Below are 25,558 nucleotides of genomic sequence, written 5' to 3'. Positions count from 1 at the left end.
TATAGGTATGAGGCTAATGCCAAATAGTTTATTGTATTTAGAAAAAGAAAAAAGCACACTTGAATGTGAAACATTTATCATCCCAAAGAAGGAGATAGTTAAGCCTTTGTTTCTTCAGTGACAACTCTTAGATCCATGGCACAAGCCTCGGTTCACCCAACCAAGATGCTGGAAAGCAGAGTACACAACTGTACCCATCAGCCCTAGGAGAGCAATGGAACCCACCATTCCTCGACTCCGTTTGCTTGGGTCTATAAAAGAAGAAAGAAGAAGTCACCCAAGAGGTTCCATGAAAGTGTTTTTGGGTTAGCAGGCACTTGATCTTCAGGAGGTTAACACAGAAAGTCATAATTTCAGGCTAAAGCTGTTATCACTATTCAGCATACTATGTAGAAATATTATCATGAAAAAGCACTACAGGATATCTGATAAGACATGAATTTTTGAGTGAAATTCTTTCCCGTGCATTACTGCTCTTTCATCCCAATTAGATTTTTTTTTTTTAAACTCTTGGCTTGGGGGAAACTCATCATAAACAAGTTTGAACTTCTAAATATTATTTTAGATAACTGATCTAAATCTCAGGCTAGTATATCCTCCCACCCCCTATTTCCATTATTACCTTCATTAAAGCCATGTTTAGTTGAAAGATGATTGAATAAATTATCCATTAATGGAACAAATTACATGTGGATGGAAGCTCATATAAATATACTCACCTCCTGTGTAATAGCCATAAGCATAAAGCACACGTCCAATGATCCATGCCAATCCCAAGCCAGAAACTAAGCGCTAAAACAAAAGTAGATTTATTTCAGCATCACAAAAAACCCCCAGAAAAACATTAGATTTAATATCTATATTTGGCAGATTTTTTTTTTTTTTACACAGTTTAACCCTTCTAGCATTTGGCATATTTATATATTTTGGTTATAGAGTTCAATATCTTCCCTTTTCTCAAAAGTTAGGTATATTTGAAAAGTCAGGCGGCTAAATGGTGCAGTAGATGGAGCACTGGGTCTGGAGTCAGGAAGATGTGACTTCAAATCTGGCCTGGAACATTTAATTAGCTGAGTGACTCTGGGTAGGTCACTTATCTCAGTTTATTTGTTTCCCCATTGTTTATCTCAGTTTCTCCATCTATAAAATGGAGATAATAATACCTACCTTCCAAGGTTGTTGTGAGGATCAAATGAGATATTTATAAAGTACTTATCATAGTGCCTAGCATATAGTAGACACATATAAATATTAGTTGCTGTTATTATCTCAGTTTCCCTAACCCCAGAAATGCTGAAGTACATATAGAATTCAGATTTGTTATTATTCTATGGATGTTGAAAAACTTGGGTGATAGCAGGGAAGGAGGGGCACTAATGGGGAAGATAGGATTTGTAGAATGGGTCAGGTGAACTGGTGACTAACAGAGGCCACAGTCATGAATTCTGACAACCTTTAGGATTACCTCAATTTGCTTTTACCCACAGAATCAGGTGTTAATCTTTCATGTTTCCTTAGTCTTTTAATTTTTTGCTGTCATTCTTCAGGTTACACATTCATAAAGTACTTATGTTTGCATACAGTATGAGAAGTTGATATAATTATATCTAATTTTTGTATATTACATTCCAGTTTTCCCAGATTTTTATTAAGTACTGAGTTCTTATCCCCATAGTTGGGTCTTTTGGGTGATTCAAATGCTAGAATACTGTGTTTATTTTCTGATGTATATCATATATTTAATTGGTTCTGCTAATCGATCCATTTATTAAATACAATAACAATACTGTAAAAATAATTTTGGAAGACTTAAAACTCTGATCAAGGTAACTCTGGCCAACTATTATAGCAAAGAATCAATGAAATATACTATTTACTTCCTAACAGATGATAAGCTCAAGGCACAGAATGAAACATATTTTGGGGGCATGGCTACTATGGTAATTTGTTTTGTTTGACTATATTCTTATAGGAGTTGTCTTTTTTTTTTTCCTTCTAATATGAGAGGATGGTGGGAGGGAAAGAAAATAGATTTATTGAAAAAAACATTACACTAAAAAAAGACTTTATGCTTTCACTAAAGTCCTATTGCATCACCTAATTATAACATGGCAGTGCTTTGAGTCTGCCAAATCTATGCTGCAGGTTTGGTGATGAAAAAGAAATGCAAGTAACTCAAACCACAGAAAATGTCACCAAACTGGAAAAACTGAGTGAGAGCTACACTGGGCCTCAGAACAACCTTACTATTGAGACTGGCCAACAGGTTGGCTAAAAGGTGAACTTAGCCACTGTATATTTTGAAAATTATCTATGAGGTTATATATAACCTGTCATAATCTGTTTTAGTGGAATGAGCAACTATACCACCAAAATCCAGGATCCTTGAAGATAAAGTGATCTATGGTGTTTTGCAGAATTACTATTCTGTATTATAAAGTAGTAAACACCAAATGACTTGGTAATAGTTTAAAAAAAAATAGGATCAGTGAAATAGATTAGATACACAATATACAGGAGAAAATGAACACAGTAGCATAGTGCTTGATAAATCACAAATTATTGGAGTAAGAACTCTATGTGACAAAAACTGCTCTAAGAAATTGGAAAGCAGTTTGGCAGAAATTAGGTAGAGACAAACATCTTAAACCAAGTATAACAAGACAAAGTCCAAAAATATTATTTATGACTTATTCACCAAAGGTGACATCATAAGCAAATTAGAACAAACAAAAAATATTTTTCCGTTCTATTAATAAAGGAAGAATTCGCAACCAAACAAGAAATGGAAAGGACAGCAGAAGAAAAAAAATGAAGATAACAGAACTTTAAAAACTTCTATACAAACAAAATTAATGTATTTAAAATGAGAAAGAAAATACGTATGTAGGAAAACCTTTGCAAATTTCTCTGATAAAGTTCTCATTTCAAAACTATATGGGGTACCCCAAAAGTCTTGAAGTAGTTTTAAGCTATGAAAAATCTTAAATCTTGCCTAAGACTTTTGAGGACACTCTATAAAAGGAATTGATTCAAATGTATAAGACCAAGGAATAGTGATTCCCCAATAGAAGAGTGGTCAAAGAATGCAAATAGTTTTCAACAACAACATAAAAACACCCTACATTACTAATAATAAGAAAAAGGCAAATAATAAAAACTTTAAGATTCTACCTCATATCTAGATTGGCAAAAATGCCATAACAGGAAAATGACAAATTTTTGAGGGGCTACAGGAAGCTGTGAATCAATGGAACCTATTTTGGAAAGCAGTTTAAATTTCTGTCTCCCTCAACAGATGTCTTTATTCCAGTTATTCTATTACCATTAGGCCTACCCTAAAAAGATCAAAGATCTATTTGTATAAAAATATTTATAGCAGTTCTTTTTTGGGGAGGGGTGGGAATGGGGAGCTGGTATTGTAAAGAACTGGAAGCTAAGGAAGAGCCCATGTTTTGGAATAGCTAGGCAAATCATGATATTTTAATGTAATGGGACATCATGGTACCACAGACAATGGACAATCTCAGAGGAAACTGGAAAGATCTCTAAAAACTAATGAAGAGTGAAATGAGTAAAAATAAGACGAATAATTTTTACAATGACAACAAAGTATAAAGTGGCTTTGAAAGACTTTAAAATTCTGATAAAATGCAATGGTAAACCCTGAATCCAGAACACTGAAGAGGAACCTCCTGACTCAGAAGTGATAGGCTTAAAAGAGAGAATGAGACATATATTTTTGGACACGATCAATGTGGAAACTTATTTTGCTGGACTATGCTTATTATTTATATATTTTTTTCCTTGATTGTTCAGTTGAGGGAGGGCAATAAAATACAGAGATAATACTTTCATAAAAATAAATAAAAAGAAAATACTACTTACAGGATGGTAAATGCCTCCAATAGTTAGAAAGAATAAATAGGAAGGATATACTTCCAATCTGAAATACAGATACATTAAGATTAATTCTTCTTCAGAAATGAAGGTTTTGTTTAATATGTTTTCAGCAATAGAACATCTTAACTTAGCACCCTCTCCTTCCTCTCCTCCTGCCCACACAAATGGGTTGCAAAGGATGGATTAAACCAATGGTATCCCCCCCATGAGGATTACAGGTCACTCTTCCCTTCCTGATCAGGAAATCAAGATCTGCTCACAGTATGTTAAAAAAAAAAAGGTGCTATACAAATTTGCATTTGGAATCTTATCTGGTCAAAGGTTTTCAGGAAACTCTGATTCCTGGTGTCCTATTTTGTTAGTAAATAGTCTTTTTTTTTCCCCTAAAGAAAATGTTTAAACATTACAAATATAGAAATACGTTTAAAAGGATTGTACATGTATAACCTACATCAGCTTGTTTGCTGTCTTGGTAAGGAAGAAAAAAATTGGAACACAAAATCTCAAAAACAAATGTCGAAAACTATCTTTACATGTATTTGGAAAAATAAAATACTATTGAGGGAAAAAAAAATGTTTATTGATGTATACCTTCCTCTCCTTAGCTATTACAGCACTCTCCAATAAATATATACCCTTCTTCACACACCAAAAATTTAAGCAGAACTTCTTCATATAGCAACTGTGATTGATTAAGTAATATTATACACCCAAAGTCCACCAATTCTCTGCAGTTATGCCTAAACTGTGCTCCAATATCAGCCCTTTGGAAGCAACACTGGATTTGATCTCCTATAGCTATTCTCACCAGAGTTTTTATGCCTACTTAGAAACGGTTACCATGATTATACGTTACTTAGCACTGAGTGATCAATGTTTGCAAGGAGCTTAGAGGGCACAAACAATTCTTTTTGTACACACTAGTTTCAACATTTTTTGTCATGCAGTCTTTTGCTTGGCTTATGATCAAACCCTTTTTAGCCCAGTAGAGCCTGCCAGTACTTATGGCTCATTGATATAACCCTAGCAATTTCAGGGTCTCAGAAGGAAGCTTTGGAATAGGAGGCAGAACACTCAGGAGTTCAGGAATTTTTCTGATTGCCTGACAAGGACAGAAACTAGAGCCCCATGAACAAACCTTAAATCCATACTCACGTATTCTGGTGAGCTCTCTGAATGCAGTTGAAAATGTGCCCATTTTCAGGATCAGTACTGTACATATTGGGATACTAAAACAAACACAGAACACGTGTTACTCCCTATGTCACAGGTTCACATAATTTAATGCAAACTTTCTAAGGTATTTTTGACATATATTCAAACCAATTACTGGAACATACTCCCTCTTTACTTTCAGCTCTTCAAAGGTTTTGCTTGCTTCAAGACTTAGATGGCTTTTTCAGAAGCAGCCCTGCTTTCAGCAGTTACTTTGTGTATATTAACATAATTTACATATTATTTCCGGATAGATTACAAACTCCTTGAGGGCACAGACATTTATTTTTGTTTTTTTATCTTCAGAATACTCATTAATTCACCCTTTGTTTCATTTCTAGCAATGAAAAACTCACTAATTTTTGAGTGACAGCTAATTTGTCCTGTGTTGAGCAGAAAGAAACAAAGCTTTGAATCAGTGCTAGTCCCATTGTTTTGGGGTGGGATGGGTAAAAGGAATTTAACTCTGGCAAAAAACCATAGCTTTAAAAATAGCATGATATAACCTTAGGTTCCAGATTATGTTCAGAGAATTTCATATATTTATTGTGCCAGGGATTGTTTTGGGTTTTTATGGGGATGTAAACTGACAAGAATCAAAGATGCTATATTTCATAATACTCAGCAAGTAGTATCTCCATTTGTTAGACAAATGTAATACCATTAAACAGTTAATTCAAGGGGGCACCTAGGTGGCGCAGTGAATAGAACACCAGTCCTGAAGTCAGGAGGACCTGAATTCAAATCTAACCTCAGACACTTAACACATTCTAGTTGTGTGACCCTTGGCAAGTCACACCCCAATTGCTTCAGCAAAACAAACAAAGGAACAAAAAGTTAATTTAATTAGTAAAGTTGTAGCTGCTTGACAGACTGGTTATAATGCTCCAAGTTACTTTACTAAGGTTGGGTATACCTTATGTATTTTCTTTAAACAAAGTAACATAGGTAAAAAGTTCTAAAAGAAACTTTACCAGGGCATGTAAGTGACACAGTGGCTTTGGAGTTAGGAGAATTTGAATTCAGATCTGATCTCAATCACTTACTGCTATGTGGAAAGTCACTCAATCCTGTTTAACCTCCAAAAATGAATGGATGGGTAAATGAATGAATAAAAGGAATTTTACCTAAAGAATTCATTTGAGACAAAAGAATCTCCATCCCACCCCAAAAAGAAGTTGTTTCAAAAGTCTTAATGTAGTTTTAAGCTTTAACTTAAGACTTTGGGGATCCTATATCATCATATACATCAATGATTTCAGAAAATCCTACTAAAGCCTAGAAAACCATATTACAGCAATATTGGTGCTTCCCCCAATATAAGCTAGACCAGAGTCTTCCTTCCTACTCCCCCAACATATGTTGTCATTGTGCATCCTTCGTATATGGCATAAATATGCATCCTGGATTCTGCAGAATGTGTGTGTATGTGTATGTGTGTGCGTGTGTTATGTGTGTATATGTGTCTACGTGTGTGTAGGAGAGAATGGATGCCATTCCTAAGCCAGTTATAAGATCCTATCATTGGCTTAGGTTTGGCATAGGTTTATAACCTATGGCTACAAATTCTTTGTCAGAGAAGGGTTGGCAGGGAAGATACCAAGCTGTTTCTTACCACACCCTTCTACCAGGGCGGGTACTTTGGAATTGGCTTCCAGACAGTGATCAGAGTTAACTTGCCCACAATTCCTTTCAATAGAAAGCTGACTCATTGAAGCTAGCTAGCTTTCCATGTTAGTCAAAACTTCCCTGTTTTAAATTCTTGAAGCAAAGTCAACATATTCAATGTGAGAGCAGGGGTGGGCAGAATCCTGCCCTGTTTCTATTCTTTTGTTACAAACTGGTTGAGAAATGCCAGGCTTCAGACCTTTATTAGGTCCCTTGGTGCAGAGCACGATGGTAGATAGTAAGAAAACAAATACCAATTCTTCTGGGGAGATTGAAAATAAGACTGAGAATAGCTCATATTTATTATATATTTTATAGTTTATAAATATCTTTCTCCAAAGAAAAGATATTGAAGTCATTTCTCTCGGCTCCTTTGCAAAGGAGGGGAAAGGGTAGAAGGTTCTTTGCAAAACACTGTATATGTCAGATTTCCCTCCAGACATTATTTGACTTTACTGAATATTTTTCTCTTTCTCTTATTTTTTTCCCTTTTTCTCATTTAAAAATATTTATGTATCTTTTGCTTATAAGGGATAGATCTCTGGAATTAGAGGGGGACGTAAAGAAATAGGAAAATCTGGGCTCTATAAAAATAAAACAACACCAATAAAAATATATATTAAAAATAAAACACCTTCCAGCAAACTTGTGGCTACTACTAGCATTATTTTTTTTCTTCCATTTTAGAAAGAGAAAAACAAGCTCAGAGAATGACCTGATGACATCCAGCTGACAAGTGTCAGAGCTGGGCCTGAAAATGATTTTTGCTAACTCCAGGTCCAGTGTGCTCAAATATCAGTTTTGCTGTCTAGTGACCCTGCTAAATCCTGGCTCAATTCCAGGCAGAATTTCCAAATTCATGCTAAAATTTAGTTTCATATATTCCGCTATTCTAAAACAACTTAATGAAGCCATTTTCTGAATAGGGTATTGAAGCTTGGCACCCATCACCATGTCTAACATATGCAGGCACTTAATAAATTCATGCTGACTAATTGACCACAGAATTATGAATCACATTTTAAAATTATATTTGGCTCAGAGCCCTGCTAACTGCAGATCTATAAACACAAAAGTCAAGTATCATACTATTAGAACTAGAGGGATCTTATTTTTACAAATGAAAACGCTGGGAGATCAAGTTACTTGTCCAAGGTCACATGGACTAAGTGGCAGAAGTGACATATGAACCCAGGTCCTCTGTGATATATCACCATATTTATCTAATGCCTTCCAAATGGTAAATAAACATTCAATTCTATCTTGAGATGACCAAGTATTTCACTCTTCCTTCCTTTCCTCTGTCACAGTATTCAATGGTAACATGTCTTTGCAAAAGTTGCCATCATTGTTAGCCTACCCATCTCCCCACTTTGAGAGCCAAAAGCTCCAAGACTAGTTTGTAAAATAAACAAACAGCTGATAGCCTTCACTTACCTCCACCTTGTACTTCTTCCGGGCTTTGCCTACATTGATGGCAAGGTGAGTGACCAACATGAAACTGGCAGCACCAGTGAGAATCACAAAACCATATTCCTTTGAGAGAACTGCCATCTTGGCACTGTTGGAGAAAGATACACATTATTAGGATACTAGCAACTAGGATGCTAATTTTCAGTGTGGTTGGAAAAGGGATTGGGGAGGGATAAAGGATGAAGCTCAAGCCAATTTTTATCTAATGGAAGAATGGATAAATTTATTTTATTATTGGATAAATGTGTTGTACTGCGACAACAAGACTATACGATGATCAATTCTGATGGATGTAGCTCTCTTCAACAATGAGATGATTCAAGCCAATTCCAATTGTTCAGTGATAAAGAAAGCCATCTATACCCAGAGAGAGGCCTGTGGGAACTGAATGTGGACCACAACATAGCGTTTTCACTCTTTCTGTTGTTGTTTGCTTGCATTTTGTTTTTTTTTTTGTTGTTTGTTTGTTTTTTCCTTCTTGATCCGATTTTTCTTGTGCAGCAAGATAACTATATAAATATGTATACATATATTGGACTTAAAATATATTTTGACATATTTAACATGTATTGGACTACCTGCCATCTAGGGGAGGGAGTGGGGGAAAGGAGGGGATAATTTGGAACAGAAGACTTTGCAAGGGTCAATGTAGAAAAATTACCCAGGCATATGTTTTGTAAATAAGCTTTAATTAAAAAGATTTCTTAAGCACAGAATACATATAACACACTGTGCTAAGCACTAAGTATACAGATAAAAAACAAAAACAAACAAAACTATAAGGCAGTTCTTGCTTTCACAGAGGTTCCATTATAATGGTAGGCGATTTTGGGTAGAAAGGATTAGGGAATTTGGAGTGCAGTGGTAAAGCAGATATACTTAAGGTCATTTTCATTGATGAAACCACATATAATTCTAACGAATGATCAGATACTACTAAGTATTTTGATGGTGAGAGCTTTCTTTTTTTTATTATTAGATCTTTTTATTTACAAAACATATTCATGGGTAATTTTTCTACATTGACCCTTGCAAAACCTTCTGTTCTAAAATTTCCCCTCCTTCCTCTCACCCTCCTTCCCTTGATGGCAGGTAATCCAATATATGTTAAATCCAACATATGTATCCATATTTATACAATTATCTTGCTGCACAAGAAAAATCAGATCTAGAAAGAAAGGAAAAAAAACCTGAGAAGGAAAACAAAAATGCAAGCAAACAATAACAGAAAGAGTGGAAATGCTATGTTGTGGTCCACACTCATTTTCCATAGTTGGTGAGAACTTTCTTACCTGGATCTTCAGTAGAATAGAGAGCATTCCAAAAAGGGATCAAGGGGCCTGGTTTTAAATACTGACTCTACTTACTAGCTCTGTGTTGGTGGGAAAGTCACACACTCTGTCTTAGTTATCACTGTAAAAAATAAGGATGCTACATCTACTTGCTTTATAGGATGCTGGGGTTGAAGAGAGTGCTTGTATACAGTTTTATAGCTAGGCTATATATTGTTTTTCCCTTTTGTTCTGATTTTCCTTTCACAAAATGAGTAATATGGAAATATGTTTCAAATGATTGTAATATATAACCTATATCGGATTGCTTGCTGCATTGAGGAGGGTAAAGGGAGAAGAGGAAAAAAAGAAAAAAATTTATAACTCAAAATCTTATAAAAATGAATGCTGAAAACTATCTCTACACATAGTTAGAAAAATCAAATACTACTGGAGCAACTAGCTGGTGCAGTGGCTAGAGCACCCTGGACAAGTCACTTAATGCCAATCGCTGCAGCAAAAAATAAATAAATAAATAAACAAACAAATAAATAAATAAATCCTTGGAGTGACCAATTTCCCCCTTCTCTGCCTGGTAAATTCCTTTAAAGTTCAATTCAAATCTTCCTTGATGCCTCTTCTGTGTTCTTTAATTGACAATGACCTATCCACCTATATATGATATTACATATTATTTTGGTTTATATTCATCATAGGTTATATTTTAGTTACTTGTAGACATGTCATATTCTTGCTAGACCAGAAGCTCCATGAGAGCAGGAATTAGTATGTTATCTAAATTTTATATTTTCTCGAACAAAGGGCTGTTTATAGAAAAAGTACGTAGTAAATCTTCATGAAATTAAACAAGACTCTTGGTTATGTGAAAATAACAAGAAAAAGTAGATATATATTTTTATAATCCACTTACTAAATAAATATTTTATCAGGGAGAAAATGTATGGATAACCTTTGGGTAGGCTGTACAACATAGATTTCCTAATAACTCCAATAAAGATTTATTTATTACTTACTACTCTGTTCAGTACTATTGGAGCATACATGAGTAATAATAATAATAGCTAACATTTACGTAGTTCTTACTTTGTGCCAGGTATTGTACTAAGCATGTTACAAATACTATCTCATTAGATCTTTAAAATAATCCTAGGAGGAAGGTGCTGTTATTGTCTCTATTTTATAGATGAAGTAACTGAAGCAAGCAGCAGTTGCCCAGAATCAGAGAGGTAGTATCTGAGGCCAGATTTGAACTCAGGTCTTCCTGAGCCTAGGGTTGGACAAACTGTCAAAGTCCAGAAAAACCAACAAAATCTGGCTTTTCATGGAGAAAGAAGGGTTTTGTGGGGTTGTTTGGGCTTGAAGTTCACATGAATTGTGTATTATGTGGAAACTCAGAACAGCTCAGCTTCTAAATCATTAAATCAAACCCAGAAATGCAAAAAGCTCTGCCTGCCCAGCTCTTGCATGATGGCCAGATCCCAGCATAACCCACAACTGGCAGTGCTCCTCTGTGACTCTGCAACTGGCAGCTATGGCTGTGAGAGGCCTGCTCAGTAAGGCCCAGACAGTGAGGAGACAAGGACTTTGGCTCTATCCCAGCAAGCTTTTGGATAATTTTTAAGAGTTTAGATAATAAGTTAGAGAATGAAAAAGATAATTTGAGAGTAATTATTAATATAATAGTATCAATTCACTCTAAAGGCAAGATTATATATATGGCTTAATAAGTTACATAGAAAGAGAAGAGGGAGAATGGGAGAGAAAAAGGGAGAGAAAGAGACAGAGAGATAAGGACAAGGAAAGAAAAGCAAAAAGACCTCCCTCTCCCTTCCCCTTCTTTCTTTCCCTTTCCCTCTCTTCCTTGCCCTCTTCTCTCCCTCCCTCTGTCCCTTTTTTTTCCTCTCCTTCCCTCCCTTCCCCCTCCTCTTTCTCCCTCCCTTTTTCCTCCTCCTTCTCTTCCCTTTTACTCCCTCCTCCTCCCTGACCCTTCCCCCATCTATCTACATCTCTCTCTATGCATAATTATCTCCTTTTTAATGCTAGAACAATCTCACATGTTATCTTTCCATCTTGAAGATGAAGACAGATTCAGAGCAATTCTCCAAGGGTACAAAGTGATACCTGATGACTTCAGGACTCAAATTCAGTTTGGATTTTAAGTTTAAGTAGCAACAAAAATCACATTGCAAATGGCATTAATGAAGGGTCCCTACACTGTTTCCTATCCCCCAATAAAAATGGAAAAAATAGTTCCAGTTTTTCTATACATATCCTTTGAGTTATTCCTCTGCCTAGATGTAAGCAAGCTTGCTTCAGTTTTTTTCAAGTACAATCATTTCCCAAGTCACCTAGTATTATACAACCCTAACATTTCTTAAGTGGCCACTATGTATTAACATACGACTTGAAGCAGGTCCTATGGTGTAGACCGCAGGGGTCCTCAAACTTTTTAAATAGGGGGCCAGTTCACTGTCCCTCAGACGGTTGGAGGGCTGGACTATAGTAAAAACAAAATCTTTTGTTTTGTGGGCCTTTAAATAAAGAAACTTCATAGCCCTAGGTTATGGGGGATAAATATCCTCAGCTGCTGCATCTGGCCTGTGGGCCATAGTTTGAGGATCCCTCAAGGATAGACTTCCAGACTTGGGAGTTAGAATGTCATGTTCAAATTCTGTCCTATTTACTAGCTAGGACCCTCAGCATGTCACTTAACTTCTAAGACTCATTTTCCTCATCTGTAAAACGGGGAGAGGGGGAAGAAAAGGAACCTGCCTTCAAGAAGCTTAAGATACTTCTGGAGTATGAAATATGGAGACAATTATAATACATGAAGAATAATGGTGGGCAAGAATACTAATTGGAGTAGGGGAAGTCAGAAAAGGCTACCCAAAAGAGGTAGCAAGGCTAGCTTAGACCTGAAGACAGACAAGGAGAGAGAGAATGTGGAAGGACTCCATTTGGGATGGGCATTTGGGATGGCTTTAACAAATGTACAGAGTTGGGAGATGGAGTGCATGGCTTGTAGTTCAATTTGAAGGAAATACAGTTTAATTGGGGAACAGAATGAAATAAATTCCAGGAAGGTAAGATCATAGATTTCAAGCTAGAAAGTAGTTTGATGTCATTTAGCCCAAACTCTCAATTTTACAGATGGAAAATTGATGAGGTTAAGTGACTTGCTGAAGATCACAGAAGGTGGTATGTACTAGAGGTCAGATGTGACCTCAGTTACCCAGTCCAAATTTGGGGCCCTTTCCATGGTAATGAATCATATCTAAATGAAAGCTAAATTGATGGGGCTCTTAAATGACTAGCTAAAGAATTTGTATTTTATACAATCCCCAAGGGGTTGATGACATAGGCAAATTTGTACTTTGGGGAAATTATTTTGCTATAAGTGTGTAGAATGGATAGGGGATAGAAGACTATCTAGGAAGAAAAAAATAAAAGGCTGCAACTCATAGACCAACTTGAAGTCATTGAATGACCCATAGAGGAAAAAAAAAATAGTAGGATGCCAATTTGTTGACACTCCCCCCTTCCCTTTTACAGACACATGGTGGGAGTAGGAAAAGTTAGTACCTTTAGAATAGGCAACGAATACTTAGGAAACCTCCTTTGTACAAATGTCACTAATTGACGTTCCAGAAGTTTGATATTTATATGGGTTTACATAAATTCCTCTCTTAAAATGCTAATGGTTTCTAGAAGGAACAAAAGTCACAACTTCATGAATTAATCAACCTTTCTTAATGGAAATTGAATTCTTAACACAGACTTGGAATTGTGATTGGAAGAAACAAAGGAAGCAAGAATAATTTTGAAGCAGAGAAATTCTGTGTGTGTGTGTGTGTTGGTGTTTTGTTGACAACTGGGTGAAGAAGATGAAATGGGATAGCTACAACAAAATATGAAAAAAAAAAAACTTGCCAAGCCTTTAAGGGTTATATGCTAGATACTGTAAACACAAAGACAAAGACTAAAGTCCTTCCTGTCCTCAATGAGCTTATGATCTATTATCTATTATTATGATCTATTAATCCTTTGGAGACTGGGTGCAAAATACAGAAAGGGAGGTGGCAAGAGACAAATATTACCTACACAGTGCATATTGTTAGCTGCATTCAGTACCCTATCAAAAAGAAAAATGCTCTCATCATGAAGATGAGATCTGGGGCACTATATATAGGATATAGGGAGATGCTAGTTTAGCTAGACCATTTAAAATGCCCTTCCAATGTTATTCTCATTCAGAATGTTTTAAATACCTGAAAGGTTAGAGACATTAATTATTATTGAGAAAAAAACTGCTGAGAATAAATGGCAAACTGTATTAATTAACATCAAATCTAAAGGTACTGCAAGGAAGACTGAATAAACTGGAATGGGTATTCCCTTCATAGACAAACAGGACCTCTGAATCTCAATGGCTGGTCATCATGATTTATTTTTGTTGGAAGAAAGCCAACTATCTAGTTATGAGTTTCCTTGAGTTTAGCTAGGTTCACCTTCAGAACTAATCACCAGGCCCATATAAGAAGACTCTCCGAGAGTGAAGCAATTTATTTCACACCTACTATGTGCAAAGCACTGTTGGAACTCACTTGCTCCATTGACACTATCCTTGTAAACCCAAGGTCATCTCTCTGCTATCATGAGAAAACACAGTCAGGTTTTTATGGTTTATACTCAATACTTTGAACAATACATTAAAGAGAAAAGGTGAGGGATGATAGGAAACACACTCACACCCGTACACACCCACACCTTAATTCCCTCAGGATCTAAAATAACTTTCTCAATCAATACTTGCTGCATTCCTGCTCCTTGGCAGTCATTAACCACTCCCTAGAGAGTACTTTTCACAAAGTTAACATCTCAGTTATCTTAAAGCCAAATGACTGGGTTTGAATAACTGATAAAATTAAAGCTACTCCCTTTGGTGAACCTTTGAGTCTTTTCTTTTTCTGGGTGTGCCATACATTTTGTCACTGCAACACATATTTGATAAAGCAACTAGATCATTGACAGAAATGAACAAGCATAGGGTCAAGAACAGTGCCCTGCAACATTCAGCTAGAGATCCTTCAAGTTCATATCTAACAATTAAAAACTTCTTTGGAGCTGACCATCCAATTACTACTAAATTCATCTAATATTACCTAGTCTACCTTATTCTATTTAGTCCACAATAGCATGAGACTTTATCAAATGCCTTGCTAAAATCCAGGTTAAATTATAATAACTTATCTTACAACATACTTGTGCTTTTTTCAGGTTAGTAATCCTGTCAAAAAAAAATTAGTCTGATTTGGGAACATTATTTTGTTCTCCACCTCTCTCTCTCTTCTTCCCTCACTCTCCCTGCTCCCCCCCATATTCACTATCTACTCCTGTAATAACAGTCTGGAATTTTGCCAAGAATCAAACTCAAAGTTCACAAGCCTATAATCTGCAAGTTCTATTTTCTTTCTTTTTTGGAAAAACGGATAGATGTATATTTTTCCTTGATCTAGACTATTTTTCATTCTCCAAGACCTTTGTTGATTGTGGTTTTTGAATTTTAACTGTTAAATACCATGAGATACTGAGAAGAATAAAGTTTTTGAGTAAGAGTTAGTAATTATGAGCTAATTAAACTGGAAAAGGGTTAAGTAATGAGAAAGTGGTGAAGAAATAGAGACACAAATCAATCTCCTTAATATGTTTCACAAATTTCTATTTCAGCAGTCTCTTCACCTGTTCTCTTGCCTACTTTCAATCTCATCTGTTATAACCTGATCACCCAGTTCACAAGGGCCTCCCCTCACCCATGAACACCTTTAATATTTGCCCATCACCCATTTAGGTCTGCAATGACATGAGGTATGTAAACTAAGAGTAAATGTAAGGCAGTGAACTTGTTTTCTCAGACTATAAGTTCCTCAAGGGCAGGATCTCTCTTGTTCCTTATGTTTCTATCCCACTCAATACTTTGTGTTCAGAAGGAACTTAAAATATTTGAAGACAGTTATAGAGAAACGGTCAAACTTCAGCAAAAAAGGGAGACTTTTATCAGGTTTGAAATAAAATGGACAAAGCCTAGACTTTGCTCTTTCCCCCAACATTTGCCAAAGGAGAAAACTTCGGAGGCAACTAGGGTGGAGCTAATCAGACTAAGTCTGCTAAAGGTTATTTTGTTTTGCAAGTGCTTGGTTAGTCTTTCTCAGAGCATACTTATTGGTTCCTTCTTGGGAGGTATATTGGGGTGGGGGGTTGCTCAAGAAAAAAACTTGATACTGTGAGTTAGCCTTTAAAATCACAGATTTAGAGTTGAAAGAGATGTTGGAGATTATTCAATTCTTTAATTTTACATATATATATATATAATTATTATTATTATTATTTTTTTTTTGGAAAAAAACAAATCCAAAACTTTTTTTTTTTTTTTTTTTTTGGTAGAAGGCAATTAGGGTCACACAGACAATAAAAATGTCAAATGTTTGAGACCATATTTTGAACTTAGGTCCTCCAAATTCAGGACTGTATTCAATTATATTCTTAAGACTTCATGCGGCCTAGTTCTATCCTCATAATTGTAATGATCATCCTCTAGTATGAACTCATTTTAAAGAGACTTCTTGATTCTGTATGTTGTAGTACTCATTCGGTGATCTTTTAAATAAAACTAAAAACAAACCAAAAAATCCCCTCAATGTAAGTGTGATTAGTGGGGCTAAAATTTCCAAAATGGTTTGTATTTTGAATAAGGTTCTGAACATGAACACAGAATGTTTGTTCTTTTCCAAGACTTGAGATTCAATGTCAGCATGAGAGATCATGCAGAATAGTACAGTGGTTAAAAGTTATGGAGAAAAACATTTTCATGTTTTTAGGATTGGGGTAGGACTTGATCTCTTCTATCCCTTCTATCCCATTCTACTCTGGGATCCCCTGGATACCTGGACTGTCTAGAATACAATGCGATTTGGGAAAATGTTTCCTCAAAATCCTGGGCTTAGAACATAGGAGTGAGGCAGAAGCAGATTAATCTGCTTGTAAATTTGCCAAGACAAAGTGGCACAAGTGAACCCAGAAACATGAGTTAGAGAGCAAAGTCCTATGGAATCAGGTCCCAAAGAGCACAGACAGTGGAAAAATAGTTTTCTAAGATCAGGAACCACCTAAGAAATGGGAAAGATATTAACTATAAATTCATGCTTATAATCTACCTGAAGCCCAGGGGAAGAAATCTTTTGGGCTCAGCTAAGGAAATGCCTTCCTGTTCCTGAGTCAGGAAACTAGATTAAATTCCCAAAAGGCAGAATGGTTGTTCAGGTTAATACAACAAAAGGAAAAAAATAATCTGAGTTCATATCATATAGGACCAACGGACAAAACATGGCAGAATTAAGTATGAACAGAGCAGTGTTTCCCAAACTAAACTATATTGTGATTTTGTTAATAAACTAGCCATAGCAATTGTCAGTGGGGGAGGGGGAGGGGGAAGATTGGGTATCATTTAAGCTTGTAAGATTAATAGTAGGAGTTTGTGATATTAAGAGTCAAAGTAGCCTGGGAAAAATTTTCTGCTGGGGAACCAGTGGTTAGGAATCTTATCTCAGACAAGCCCCAAAGGGACCATATACTTTTCTTTGAAATTGTGATTATTACAAACTCCCAAAAGCATAAGAATAAGGAGGATCTGCTGTAAAAAGACAGAATATCTGAGTCTAAAAGAAATGACCCCAGTTCTTCATTTTGTTTTGAGCCGAGTTTTAGAATAAACTTTGAGTAAGGTACTTTCTTCTTTAGAAGTGTCATTCACTGGTGAGTTTTTCAGTCATAAGGACTTGACCTAATCTTATCTCCAATTTTGTTCTTCTGGATCCATTCTTATCTTATTTAGGCAGTAGTACTTTCTACTGCACCAAGGCTGAGCTAACAGTATTTCTGAATTATACTTAAGTGAACTCAACTGGGTATGGGGCCTTCTTAACCAAATTGCTTCCTTTTAACATAGCTACTTTTCCACACAAAGTTCCTTTAACCAAAACTTAAACTATGAATTACTTATTAAAAAAAAAAAGCTCCCTTCCTTTTACTTGATACCCAAGTTAGGCTTTATTCCTCATAAGGAATATCAAAGTTCAGAAGGCATATCAAAGTTCTAGGACTACAACTAATTTTTTTAAACCATGGATCTGTTTAGTTTTAAATAAAAAAAAAATCACTTTTATTAAGCTGCAGCATAGTGTAGCGAATTCAAGTCAAAACATGTTTTAAACAGTGGCTAGGACAAGGCACTATGAAAAGGGCCAGTGCTAAAAATGCCAGTCTCTTGCCCTTAGGGAAGTTGTGTTATACATGGGAAGAAGAGTTGGCGTATATAGCACATACACCTAAGTAAATTATAAGGTAGTGAAATTGTAATGCTATCAAGGGCTAAGGAGTGGCTTTCAGAAAGATTAAAACAGGAAAAATTTTTCCTAAATTGAAAGCTTGATTTTCCACACCAATAAAGAGTGCCAGAGAAAGCATCTCTCCAGGAATGGGCTATTTCTGATTCTTTTCTCATTCTTAGGTCTCAATCCAGCTGGGATAACAGGTCACCAGGCAGTGGAGAGTCATGTCTCTGCTCTCCAGAACTAAACCTGGGTACATACAACAGGAGCACAGCTGGTGCTGCCTGTGAAAGGTGTGGGAAGGAATGGAATTTGGTTTTATTTAAGTAAACATAGCTAGAATTCTAACTTTCAGAATGAAAGGTCAATGGGCAGTGCTCTTTAACACAATTAAAAAAAAAAAGTAAATACCTATGAGGAGCATGACATAATGAACATAGAGGTGGCCTATGTATGATCTTTGAAGACCAAGATTCAAGTCTCATCTCTGATGTATACTCAATGACTTGGGCAGATCATTTAATATCTCACTGTTATAGGCAACTCTCTGGGGCTGTAAATTGTGAAGGAGATACCAAGCATGGATGGAAGGAGTTTTCTCAGGGCAAGTTTTTCCTATGCTGATGATATGACAGATCATGGGTAAAATGACTTAAAACTTTTCCAAATCTAGGCACATTACATCTAACATGCCACTTTTTGTAAATACTATCAGCAATGAAGACTATCTTCCCCTTGGAGAGATCACTGATGCAGACATTGCTTGGTGCTTAGCTATATGGGATAAACTCTTAACTGGTACAAATCAGCTCTATAAAGGTCAAAACTTGGACCTTACCTATTTCCTTGTCTCTGAATCCAGACTCTGGTATGAAGAGATATTGAAATACAATCTGAAATGAAACTGAATTCTCTCTCTCTTTATTGGTGGCAAGTGATTATAAACTCTAAATCTCCTATTTTGAATCATAAAAAAGAAAGGACATAAAGAACCTACATATGCATAAATCCAAAACCAGCTTCCTTAGATGTGACCTTGCAAGGTCAGGTTAAGTCCTGTCCATTCTTCCATGTTTATTTGGAGTTCAGAGCTTTGAGTAATGTCACTTTGGGGGTAAACACCATTTCCTAGTCTAGTTTGTTTCATAAATGGGAAAAGCCTAAGTGGACAGAGAAGAGTAAAATTCACAACCTGTAGACTCTTAATGGCCAGTGAATTTTTTCAAATCTTGCAACAATTAATAATAGTATAGTTAAAAAGAGTGCTGATTTGTAGATGAGATATTGGGGTTTATCTTCCAGCAGTGATGCTTATTGGCTGTGTGACTATGGGCAAGTCACAATTTCTGAGTCTGTCTCCTTAAACACAACCTGAAAACTAACTATGTAAATGGTGAAATGCATTTAAAGGTTTCCTATCATTATCAACAACAATCAAAGAAAATTATCTTCATCTGACATGTCAAAATGCCTTAGCACATGTGGCTTCTTTCATATGGAATTCCCTTTCAATATCTGACACAATGTATATCTCCTTTTTCTAGAATTACTTTTAAATTTGTCTCTTCTAGGAAGTTTTCCTGAAGTAATCGTATTTAACCCTGATCATACTTTTAACAATTCATCTTACATATCACACATACAGTGTAGCTGAATAAATCTACATTGTTGCTCATGTATTATCACCTATTAGATTGGTTAGCTTCTAATGTAATTCTTAGGAGACCTCCTCAAACTAGTGTGCACTGCACACAGAAGTCCAGGAAGTAGTTAACTAGCTAAGAAGCTAGTTGATTTTACCTTGAGATTTCTGGAATTTGGAATATGGAATTTTTCTAGAAAAAAAAGTTTGGAAAGAGGTCTAAATTGAACAGCAAGCCTTCACCCTTAATATGTTAATACTGTACTTGGACTCTATCCACATCACAAGGATAGGAGCTATGGAAAGGAGAACGATTCCTCCCAATTTCTCCAGTTTTTGGAAGGTATCAGTTTTTCTTCATGGTGTTTGCTTATGACAGCATACTAATGATTACTGTATAAGTATGTATAGTATACATATATATGTATGTGTGTGTGTATATATACATATAAAGAGAGAGAGAGAGAGAGAGAGCACATGCATAACCATGATAACCTTCCAGTTGACTCATTTGCCTTGATAGCCCACAAACTTAAACCCTAAGACATAAAGGAGATCTTTAATCATACTTAAGGAAGACTATAAGAAGCTATGGAGGAGAAACAGTTAACAAAGGAGGAAAATCCAAGACTGGAAAAAATTTAAGCTTTCAAAATGCTTTCCACCTTCCCCCCCCCAAAAAAAAAAAAATCTAAGAAAAAAAAAAAATGCTGGTAGCTTAGAGCTGATTCTCAGGAACCTGCAGCAGCATAGGCTGTGCTTCAGCACTACCCAATGGGAGGTATTTAGCTCCAAGATGAATACATTTCTGCACAGTTTTGTTTAAAATATAGTCAGAGGCACATTCTAACCTGCAAAGATAAAGTATTATTTTTTCAAAATTCTGTGAATGGTCAAATTGAGGCAGAGTCACAATTACCACTAAAGAACTGGGGCTTGATCTAGATGAGAGTTATATTTTGAATCAGATAAATTCTTGATCTGATTTTATTAATAGGAAATGCCCTCAACTAATGTATGGCAGGACTTCCCCCCTTCATTTATATAACTTTGGAGAGTTATCTAAACTAGAGGTTTCAAATACCTGACTAAGTGAACAGGAAGTGTGTAAAAATGAAGAGTATGGTCAAAACCAGATTATAATGTAACCGGGAAATGTTTAAATAATTGAAATATAATAAAACACAAATAATATTAATTTGTGACTTTTGAGTAAATTGCTTGGCAGGGATCCTTATGAATACTCTTTCTATTTGAGTTTGACAGTACTGAAGTAGTGCAATGTATTTGTTCCTTGGTTAGTGAGTGTCAGAGACAGAAAAAGATTCTATAACTCCATAGATCTGCGTCCAGCTCTCTTTCTGCTTAACCATACTGTCTCAAACTTGTAAACACTATTACTAAAATGGGAACGATGATAGATATACTGTCAAACTGAATTTTGTAAAAAATAATTTACAATTGCTTTTGAAATATCTTTTTTGTTTGCTAAAGTGCTTACCTTCTTAATTATATTTTGCCCAGTCAAATATTTATATTAGCTTGGTTCTAAAAACAAAGAAGATGGGAAGTAAGGGAAAACAAATAGATAAGAATATAATATCAAAATGAGCAAAAAGTATAGTCAGACTTTTAATTATGGAAAATCACATGATTTTCCATAAAATCACTTTGGAAGACTGTATGGAGAACAGATTGGAGAGGAGAGAGTTCAGGCAAGGTGATCAATATGGAGACTACTGCAATACTTTAGGCACAAAATGACAGGGCCTGAAATAGAGGAGTAGATATGTAACCAGAGAGATGGGAACATATACAAGAGTAAACAAAGTAAAGACAAACTTTGGCAGCTAACTTGCCTGGGAGATTAGGAGGATGTGGTACCTCAACAATTACAGGAAGTTGGGGAACAGAAGAAGGTTTTGGGAAACAGATAAACGAGTTCTGTTTTGGATATAATAAGTTTCAGAGCATGAAAGGGATAGTTCAATATGTCCAACAGTCAGATGTTCATATCTGGGAATCAACTGCATAGAAATAATTAAACCCAAGGGAGCTGATGAGGGAACAGAAGGAAAGGGAAAGAAAAAAAAAAAAGGAAAAAGGGGTTGGGAGAGAGCCTTTGGGAACATCCTTAGAGGATACTACAAGATGAAAATACAGCAAAGTAGTCTGGGGAACAGTCAGATGAGAGGAGAACTAAGAGAAAGTAACATCATTTCAGAATATTTATTAGGGGGGTTATGACTATTGTGTCAAATGCTTCAGAGAAGCCAGAAAGGTTGGAGATTGAGAAAAGACTATGGGATTTGATAGTTAAAAGATAATTGACAACTCTGGAGTAAGCAACCTCAGTTGAATGATGAGTTTGTTTAGAAAAGTAAAACGCCAGGAATCATTTATAGGTAACTTTTCCCCCCAGTAGAAAAATGGATGGAAGTAAGAAAGACCTGAGGCAGGGACATGAAGGAAGTCACTGCAACAGTCCAGGGGAGATAATAAAGGCCTGAACTAAAGTGGTGGGCCTGTGGGTAAATGAGTGAATCAAAAGACAATCTTTGCTTTTCTTTAAAGCCTTACTCAGTGTCAAATAGTCTGACCTTGATAATTAATGAGACCTGAGGATTCTGGGAAGATGGCAGAGTAAATCAAAAAATTCCAAGGTAAATAATGAGACTTTTAGAGGACCTAGAGGCTTTCAAAACTCGGCCATGATTGAGAACTCCACAGTGATTTATCATTATCATTATATATGGGAATATCAGTGTCAGAATATAAATGAACAATTTTATTCTTTCAAAAGGGTGAAAGGATCCCAATTCACCTTTTTCATCATACAAATGAGGGATTTGATACCCAGAGCACTGGAATACTCTGTTCAAGATCACAAAGGTAGGAAAGGGAGAGAACTGGGACTCGAAGTCAGGTTTTACAGCCTCTTTCCAACACACTGTAGCTGGCTGTTCTGGTTTCATGTTTAAAAAATCCATTTAAACCCATCCAAGGTCCATACTATGCACCTTAATCGAGACTTTACAATTCGAGAAGACCACAGTCCTTTCAAATGCTGCAGTGTGATGTGTGCCCAATAACCTTGAGTCTCTTCCATTAGCAGTAGATTGCATGTGGTCAGCAATTTTCCCAAGAGCAGCCTCCTGCCTCCAGGAGAGAACTCTTATGTAGGCTTTAGAAGGCATTTGCTAACTCCTCCTGAAAAAGCTAGGAATTTAGAGTCAGGGGATCTGGACCCTAGACTTAGCTCTCCTACTTGGTGCTGGCATGGCCACAGACAAGTCATTTAACCTTTCTGTGCCTCAGTTTCCCCATCTATAAAAATGAGGGAATGGATTAAACGATACCTGTTCCTTTAGCTTTAAGCCCGCAGATTCAAACCTACACTCTGGCTTCAAGGAATTCACAGTAACAAATGTTGTAGCTACAAAAACGAAAACCCCAAATAAAACCCCAAACTCCACGGAAGCAATCCCATCCACCATTCCTACAGTCAGGTTTCTTCCCCAAAGGATGGGGGTCACTGACGATTGCCTACAGCGGCCTTCCTCCCCAGAGTTTAGCCTTTCGCTTTCCGCTTTTCCTCACCCCTGGGGCTAATACTTAGCTAGTAAACTCCAGAGATCAAAAAGGAAGGCATTAAAGCTGACATAAAGTTTGACACAGAGCCACAACTTCAAAGAATGAGTCAAAAGCAGCAGCCCTCCGCCCCTCCTAAATCGCGCAGCCCCACCCTTGGATCCTCCGGGTCTCCCCGCATCCTTGGTACTTGGAGAGCTCCGGAAAATGCGTCCGCAAATGCCAAGCAGTATTTTAAAGTTGCATCCCACAGACTGCCCCCCTTGTCCCTGCCCCCACCCCCACCCCCACCCCCACATGCCTCCTGGCATTCTGGAGCAGCAGTTGGCAACTACTGCAATAGGAAGCAAACCAATCTACACGTGCAGGGCCAACGTTTTCACCAGGCAGGAGAAAGAGAAAGCCCCAATTCCCTGGGCGGTGACCGGCTCCTAGCAACAACCCAGCCGCCCCCGCCCCTGCGTTCCCAAAAGGGAGTCTCGCTAGTCGCATCCGGGGCAGCTGGCTTACTAGGCCAATGTCACCGAAAGCCGCTGCTGTCCTAGCCCCGTGACCTTCGGTCCCCACCCCACGCAACGCGTACTTTCAGTTCTGAGAGAAGACCCGGGGAAAGCGCTCGGGCAGGCTGCGCCGCCAGATGTGCACCCAACGCGGGGAGGGACAGGGTCACAGTAAGGGAAGCAACCAAGCAAGACTTGACCTTGGAGCTCCCTTCTAGGGTCAATCTATGACCCTGCTTTCTAATCCTCCCATCCGCGACTTTGACAAATTGGGGAGGGGGGACGAAATGGGGAGCAAAGAGACAGCTTTCTAAATTGAGAGAAAAGAGAGAAGAGTCCCTCAAAGGCGGCTGGGGTTCTAAGGAGGGTCCGGAGAAGGGGAAGCGGGAGAGCCAGAGCGAGGTACTGGCTCCATAATCAGCTTTGCAGTCCACAGTTCCCATGCACTTACCTAAATTACCTTCTGTGCTAGCTCTCCTAAGGCGATCCGAGTAGGTAGTAGAGCACTCTGCGGACAAACAGGCAGAGAGGAGGAGGAGGAGGAGGAGGAGGCTGTGCCCAGAGTGGACCACGCCCTCAGAAGAATCCCTCCCCTCCCTAGCCATAACCCACGCCTTTCTCTCCTCCCTCCTCTTCTCTCGGGCGGGGCTCTAGGGATGGGCTCTGGGAGAGGAATTTGGTTGCAATCGCGGGAAACATGGCCCGATACTTTTCTGCAGTGCGACTCCCTCTTTCAAAGACCCCAACTGTTGCCCTTTGTTCCCAACTCCGGCTCCCCGGACGCTCTACTCTTTCCTAACTCCAAGCGGGCTGCAGAAGGATCCGGGGAGCAGCGCGTGATTATTTTCGCCTCCGCAGAGCCACCGTACTTTGTCCTTCGTTCTCTCTCCCCTTTCCCTCCCTCCCTCTCTTTCTTTTCCTCTTTCCTTCTTTCTGTCTCTCTGTCTCTGTATCTATCGCTGTGCCTATTTCTCTCCACCTCTCTCTCCCTTTCTTTCCCTCTCCCTCTCTTTCCTTTTTTCCCCTCTTTCTCTCTCTTTTTTCCTTCTTTTGTGTCTGTCCGTCTTGGTTACAATTCTCACTTTTGATCCTTTCCTCCCTCGGTCTGGCAGGACTACACTGCGGAAATCCAGCCACAAGGAGGGCGGCGCCTCTGCCGCGCTGACGACTTTAGTAGAAGCATGAGAATCTGACATGTTAAAGTCAGGGTTTTTTTTTTTTTTTTTAAAGCCTAGATTTTGGGGAGAGTCTGGCTATTTGTACTCCTAATTAATTACTTTTATACTTAAAAAACCCCAATTTCCCAATATCCTTCTGAACAGCAAAGAGAAATTTGGGCAAAAATCCAACTAACCTAAACTTCCTCCTTTTGAAAAGGAGGGAGAAATGTTGTCCTTCAAGATTCTGATCCTTAATTTTACACTACCTCTGTTAATAAGGTCGCTGAGAATTTGAAACAAGATTTAGCTAAGTGGGTAGAGAAGAAGAGACATTCCGGCTGGAGATGTTTTAATTTCTTTTTGGTTTGAATTGATTCAGTTTGAGTCTTGCCTGGTGCTTCGACTGTTCCTCCTTCTCTCCCTTCCCCTCTTTTAATAATAACTAACAGTTTTATAACCTTATTATATATGTTGGGAGCCATCCAAAGAATTTTATAAATACTATTCATTTCTCATTCGATTATCATAAGAGTCCTAGGAGGTAGGTGCTATATTACAGATGAGGAAACTGAGGCACACTGAGGTCAAGTGACTTATCCAGGGTCAGAAGGATGGTAAAGTTTTTGAGGCTGGATTTGAACGAGTATGAGGATCTTCTTGATATGGGGGAGAGGGACAGTTCTCTATTTCCTGTATCCTGCCTAGGCCCTTCTGTTCCTAGAATGAAGGG

The 25,558-nt window shown here is 37.5% G+C and overlaps 1 protein-coding gene across 1 annotated transcript; it reads right to left on the bottom strand.

Annotated features, from left to right (window-relative positions):
- On the bottom strand, positions 1–24,241 carry MGST3 (microsomal glutathione S-transferase 3). Its single transcript, XM_003767378.4, has 6 exons — positions 24,120–24,241; positions 8,224–8,347; positions 5,059–5,132; positions 3,889–3,946; positions 720–792; positions 1–251 (listed from the first exon to the last, which is right to left on the bottom strand). The coding sequence occupies exons 2-6, from the start codon at positions 8,338–8,340 to the stop codon at positions 115–117; spliced, it is 459 nt and encodes a 152-aa protein (XP_003767426.1). The 5' UTR covers positions 8,341–8,347; positions 24,120–24,241; the 3' UTR covers positions 1–114.
- Positions 24,242–25,558: the final 1,317 nt, after the last annotated feature.

The sequence above is a fragment of the Sarcophilus harrisii genome, chromosome 4, assembly GCF_902635505.1.
Source record: "Sarcophilus harrisii chromosome 4, mSarHar1.11, whole genome shotgun sequence".
Classification (NCBI taxonomy): domain Eukaryota; kingdom Metazoa; phylum Chordata; class Mammalia; order Dasyuromorphia; family Dasyuridae; genus Sarcophilus; species Sarcophilus harrisii.
Note: the sequence above shows the minus strand (reverse complement) of the source record. Positions and strands in the feature narration are given on the sequence as shown.